This window comes from Octopus bimaculoides, chromosome 22 (assembly GCF_001194135.2).
Source record: "Octopus bimaculoides isolate UCB-OBI-ISO-001 chromosome 22, ASM119413v2, whole genome shotgun sequence".
Classification (NCBI taxonomy): Eukaryota; Metazoa; Mollusca; class Cephalopoda; order Octopoda; family Octopodidae; genus Octopus; species Octopus bimaculoides.
The window spans coordinates 7,987,009-7,993,602 of record NC_069002.1 but is presented as its reverse complement, the minus strand read 5'-3'; the positions used below and the strand labels follow the sequence as shown (position 1 = coordinate 7,993,602).

Sequence of the window (6,594 nt, the reverse complement as noted above, 5' to 3'; positions counted from 1 at the left end):
ATATATATATATATATATATATATATATATATATATATATATATATAGTATAGATGAAAAGCTATAAAATATATAAATATTCAGTAATATATATGTATGTATATGTGTGTGCGTTTGCCTGTGTATGTGAGTGCGTGCGATTGTAAATGCATGTTGTTTAGATGTGTATATATTCGTACATAAGTACATGTGCATGGAATTTACTAATTAAATTCAGAAAGAAAGAAAAATTGCAATTTACTTAGAAGCCTCAATAAAGATTAGGAAACAATGTTTGAATTGAATTGAAAAAGAACGTAACCAAAACAAAGCTACGAAGTATTACGAAAATAAAGCATTCATAGAAAGACGTACATTCTTAAACACAACGTACGTACGGAATAGCATGTTAAACACACACACACACACCCGTATATAGTGGTAGGCAGCCATATGCTTATTCACTCTCATAGTTAGAGGGGAAGAGTGGCGAAGTAGGTATGGAGATAAATATTCATAAACGCTTAGAGAACTACGTGTCGTATTAAAACCAAATGGGACAATTCTCAGAAGTTGCAAATGGTGATGGTGATGATGGTGAACCACGTAATGCAATATAACAGATATTGCGTGCCCCTTTGACCCACGAATAGTCTAGAAGGACATACATATTAATACATACATACACACACTCACGCGTGCACGCACACACACACGCACACACATATATATATATATATATATATATATATGTATAGATATGTATATATACGTATACACATCCATCTATCTACATAATACATGCATACACACACACATATAGTGTTCTGTCCCGTGAAGAAAAATATGTACTCCATGCAGTGAGAGACAAATATTATTTAATAAACACACATGATTTTATGGGCCACTATTAGTTTCATGCCTGGTTCCTTATTGCAATCTTCAGGCAATGCCGACATGTCATAAGAAGCTTGTTTTCCACCCATGAAACTAATAGCAGCACAAAAAATCATATATTGTGTCTATTAATGTGTGTATATATACATGCATATTTATACATTCATTACTTGAAAACCTTTCGGAATACGTGACATTTAGTGGAGTTTGATGATGCCGATATATACTTAGATATGTTTTAGCCAGAATTGTCCCAGGCAATGGCTAACATATTAGCACCATCATATAAATACATGTGTACACAGATAATAGTATATATGTTTGTGCATGTGTTTTTGTGTGACTGCATATGTATACGTATACACATACATTATGATTGTTGTTTACGATTACCACTGTCCTAAAAAATACAGTTTGACCGGCCACGAAAGCTACCTTTATGACATGCTGTCAAATTGCAAACAAAATTTCAAATTGCAAAAGAATAATTAAGATAAATGTAATTTATAAGGAATTCTTAGCCAAAAATATCTCTAGAATTCTACCATATATCGAAATATATGGAGACGTCGAATAGATATTTTGATAAAATATTGGCACTTTTGCAACTTCGAAGTTTTCAGATTGTAACAAAGTTACAATCGTAAGTTTTGTATTGTAACAAATATACTTCCTCTTTTATAATTCCGATTCCAGCATTCAATTATGTTTCCCAAACTTTTGCATATTCCCAATTCCTGATTCATCACATTGCTGTACACATGCATGAGATTATCAGAGATTATCTATCAGCAAGCGTGTATATTATTTCTGTAGTTTAGGAGAAAAGCATACGCCACTGATTAAATTTTCTGCTATACAAATACAAATAGATATACGAATGCAACCACCATATACACACAGACACATATACGTACATAGATAAATAAGCTCACACAAACAGGTAGATAGATGGATAGATAGAGAGAAATAAAAACGATATGCATGTATACACACGTGTGCGCACCCCACACGTACACACACGCACGCACTCACACACACTTAATCACGGAGTCAAGAAACATACACTAGCGCTCTTCGGATTTTTGCGGAAGCATTTTTGATTAACTTCTCTTATTTTTCTTTCTGCCTCTCTCTCTCTCTCTCCCACTCTTGGTCTCCTTTTTTCTCTGATTTACTTCGTTCATAGACTTCTTTCATTATCATATTTTCGAGTGTTATTTATTTAAACAGTTCATTACTTTACGTGTGCAGGTGTGTAGAAGTGCATGTGTTTATTGTAATAAATTAGTACTGCTATACATACATACATACATACATACATATATAGAAGAGAGTGCTGAAAGTTCCTGGCTTTGGTTAAAAGAAAATAGGGAAGGATCAGTTAATTATGATTTTATTCAACATATTCCCCTCTCAGATACACACACTTATTGCAGCAGTCCTTCAGTTTATTTAAGCCCTGTCAAAGAACTCGGAATGTTGGGCCTCAATGCAGGCCTTTCGGGGGCTGGTAGAATCGCTAGCACACCAGGCGAAATGATTTGCTGTATTTCGTCCGTTCTTACGCGTTCTTAGCTCATATTCCGCTGAGGCCGACTTTGCCTTTCACCGTTGATTAAATAGATACCAGCTGAATGATGGAGTCGATGTAATCGACTCAACTACTCCCTTGTATGCGTATAAAAACTGCATCCTTCTACAAAGCCCTGTCAACCCAGTGTGGCAGAATAGGCGCACCAAAACCAGAATGAACTCAAGCTTAAATTCACAGCCTGTGCATCAGACCGTGATTGGTAGGGGGAACATACTGAGGCCCTCGTCAGCAGCGGACTCAATATGGGCCACCTAATCCAATATATATACATACATACGTACATCTATCTATCTATCTATCTATATATATATAATTTAATTCCCACAACTGAGCTGTTGTAAATTTCATGATAACGATAGTATTGTAGTCGGGCGTGCTTGTATTGCGTGCCATGTATCATTGGGCAATATTTAAACCCCGAGTATATTAAATAATATTTCTCTTCCGTTGGATTGAATAATTTTTTCGTTGTTCCCATTAATTAAAGGAAGAATATACTTTATATATCCAGCGAGAGAGAAAGAGTAACACATATACACCCACATACTTACAAAATTTGATATACACTTAGGACATGAAATTTTTAAAATAATGTTTCATTAAATACTTTTTAAAAAAATTTATTTCACTTTATATCTCTATATTTTTTGTTCATTGTTTCTCTTTCTTTTCGTAGCTGCCTGCTCGTCGAACGTTCGCTGTAACACCAGTGGAGGACGTAGTAAAACTTTGAAAGATTTACTCTTGATTCTAAACAAAATGTATAGGGACAAAAATTAAAGACCCTTCCCCACGTCCCAGAGAACATATATATCTGATGGCAATGTGAGAGATTCTAGACTGTATTTGGAAAATTATAAATAAATACTAATAAATAAAATTCAATGCTAAATAAATACTTGTGGCAGATATGTTAATTTACCTATTGTAATAGAAACGAAAAAAAGAAACATAAGAGATGAGAAAAATATCAATAAAAATAATGAAATTTAAAATGAAATATTATAATTATAATTATGAGATAATTAATTCAATAAAAACATTTGAATTGTATTCTTGCAAATTTCAACTTAATTCAGAACTTATTAATTTTTAAATCATTTATTTTGTTTATTTTTTTTTCTGTGTTATTTCGTTGTGAAAAAAAATGGTGAAATCAGCCGGACTCTGTAGTGCCAATAGCATGTCGGACTATATGACTAGATGTCTTTAATAGAATTCCTTATATTCCGGATTGAAACCCCTACTATTAGACCTATTGGTCTGGTATGTCTGTCGTCCATAAAAGAGATAACAGTGAAATATCAACGGTCGATGTGGCAACTATATACTTCCGCTTTTCGTTTCTAATCTCGGGGTAAAAGAAGCCACAATGCGGTCGAACATCTAGCTAGAAATAGCAGTCATAATAACCGTCAAAACCACATTCTGCAGTCTTAAAAATGGAAGGGAGAACACGGTTAATAATATGTGATAAAAGAGGGGCAGGCCCACCTGTGACTACATAATAGCAATAACGTATTTTTGTATAATCATAGACAATACTGGGTCTTTGTGAAGAATTAGACCAAATGCTTTGCAGTTTTTATGTTTCTCAATCCCAAACATTTTAAGCTCAAATTCCGCCAAGTTTAACCTTTAAATTCATTCATCCCTTGATCAAATAAATACAGGACATATATGTGTATTCACGTTGGTTCAGTTAAACTTATATAGATTATTAAGCCCTGGCGTATAAAAAGATAGTTGAACTTTCAATGGACCCAGAAAAACAACATATCGATTAAGTAAAAATTAAAATAGTGACTATAGTTTTGAAAACTAATTTCATTCACTGTTATGACGTCATCACTTAATCCGATCGCATTGAAAGTAAACAGACGAGTATTTTTACTACATCAATCATTACTTATCTAAAGCCATAAGATAGAATATGAAGGGAAATTGTTTCTTTCTTTCTATCACAACTATAGAGAAGAAACATCTTGCGAAAACTGTGTCATAGGATTATAAAGTACAAATGTTAATATGTAAGTAGAGTGATAGTTTTCTAACCATTAACATCAATCTCAAAGAACAATCAGAGTTTTAATTGCATCGTGGGAAATTCATATTAACCATTTAAAAAAAACGAACACTACACATCACAAAGCAAGTACTGTCACTTCTGAAACAAATATAAATTATGTACTAGAAATCAAAATCAACAAACACGTTATACTGGTTTTCGAGATTAATTTAAAATGAGTTTGAAATTTAAATCAAAGAATGAAGATGAAAGTTTTCAGAATATACTCTTTAAATCATCTGTAAGCGTTATAAAGATATTAAATTAGAGAAAAAAAAATAAATAAAGAGAACAACAACGAAAAAATGTTTTCACTACTACACTTTACTGCAGCTAAAGAAATTTTTCAGGGTAATAATTAATAATTTTATTGACACTAATGGCATACAACACATGGCAATCGGAAAACCTAGTCTTCGTGGACTCATTAGTGATAATCTTTAATCTAAGATCATATTTTAAAAATGAGATTTATGTTTAACGTACAAATTAAATTAACGATAATTCTTTCTATTAGAGGCACAAAGCATGAAGTTTATCGGGGAGGGACTAGTCGATTATATCGACCCCAGTGCTCAACTAATACTTATTCTATCGAACCCGGCGGCATTTGAACCCAGAACGTAAATATGGAAGAAATGCTTCTAAGCATTTTTCACGTCGCGGTAAGAATTCTTCCATTTCACCGCATTATTAGGGACTATAATAGCGAAAATGAAGTCTATGAGATCTGTTTTGTTATTGCGCATGAAAGGAGAGACAGTGCACATCATGTTTTACAGAACTTCCAAGACGGATTAGGAAAGTAACATTAACTTGCAGACATGGTCCTAGTGTTTGTAATAGCATGGACTAAAGGCATCGATGAGGGTTGTCGTTAATTAAGGGAGATACGCTCTCTACTGAAATTTTGATCCCTTTGCTTGATGGTGAGACCTTTGTCTCGGATATAGTCAAGATTCTGAGTCTGAATGTAGGCCAATTAGACTGAAAAAGGACACGACACTAATTCAGCTAGAGCGTCTGTCGGGATGATAGTCAGTCGATTCACAATTTAAGTACTTACAGATGAGCTCCAAAAATGCCTAAAGGAGGCCAAACAATTAAACATACAAGCTCTTATATGAAAGTGTCCAGTTGTATATTGACTTCTGTAAAGAAAGACTTATAAAGCGGGTCGGTCAAAAGTATTTTCGAAGACTTAGCTAATCCACTTCGAAAGAAAGATCATCTTCAATTGTTTGAATCACACACTTAGTTCCAGCTTTAAAAATAATTACCACTCTGTGCCCCTTAATATAATTTCCACGCATGCCAACCTCACGCCAAGAAGAAACCAAAGCGAATTGCGCAAAAATGTATCAACAATGTCACAAATCAGAGCATTTAGAACAATGCTGGTCTTGTACCAAAATTTGAAACCAATAAATTCTTCAACAAGAATTTCATTACTGCTTAGAGCTACACGTTTGAAATTTTACTATATTAGCTTATGTGAAAGTCATTTAGTAAAATCTGTAGCGAACGCAGCTTGTCACGTGATTAGACACTTTAGGCAAATCACGATTCACATCTATCATTCGATATTTACAAGATTACTTCACGTCGATTTCTCGACTAATTCCACAAGAAAAAAAAAAAGACGCTCTGTTTTACAAAGGCGTGTCTTTGTGAGAAATTTCCCCATATCAGGTATGAACTCATCATGGGTGACTTTTCTCCACTTCAAATATAATTGTCACACTTAAGTGTGAATTTTAAAGCAAACAATACTTGAGATCGTGTTAATGAACAATTAATCAGGTAATTTAATATGTCAAGTAGACAGAGTGATAAAACTATTTAAATATTATCATTAAAATAAATGTTCACCCAAGAGGTGTCTATCAATGAGGAGAAAATTTTATCTTTCAATTTTAACATATATATAGGATACTCCTAGCTTTCTCTCATTCTCCTTGTACACACACATACATGCGCACACAGACATATACCTATGTATGTGAGTGTATTGATATATATATATATATATATATATATATATATATATATA

At 33.3% G+C, this 6,594-nt stretch overlaps 1 protein-coding gene across 4 annotated transcripts in view; it reads left to right on the top strand.

Annotated features, from left to right (window-relative positions):
* Positions 1-6,594, top strand: part of LOC106869949 (terepressin/terephysin) — a 111,106-nt gene that overhangs the window by 96,282 nt on the left and 8,230 nt on the right. For 2 of the 4 annotated variants that reach the window (XM_014915895.2, XM_014915911.2), the window contains exon 3: positions 3,150-3,542. The exons of the other annotated variants lie outside the window; for them this stretch is intronic. In XM_014915895.2, the coding sequence (XP_014771381.1) occupies positions 3,150-3,253 (104 nt within the window). In that variant the 3' untranslated portion in view covers positions 3,254-3,542. Of the gene's footprint in view, positions 1-3,149; positions 3,543-6,594 lie in introns of those variants that run through there. 4 annotated transcript variants of the gene reach the window in all.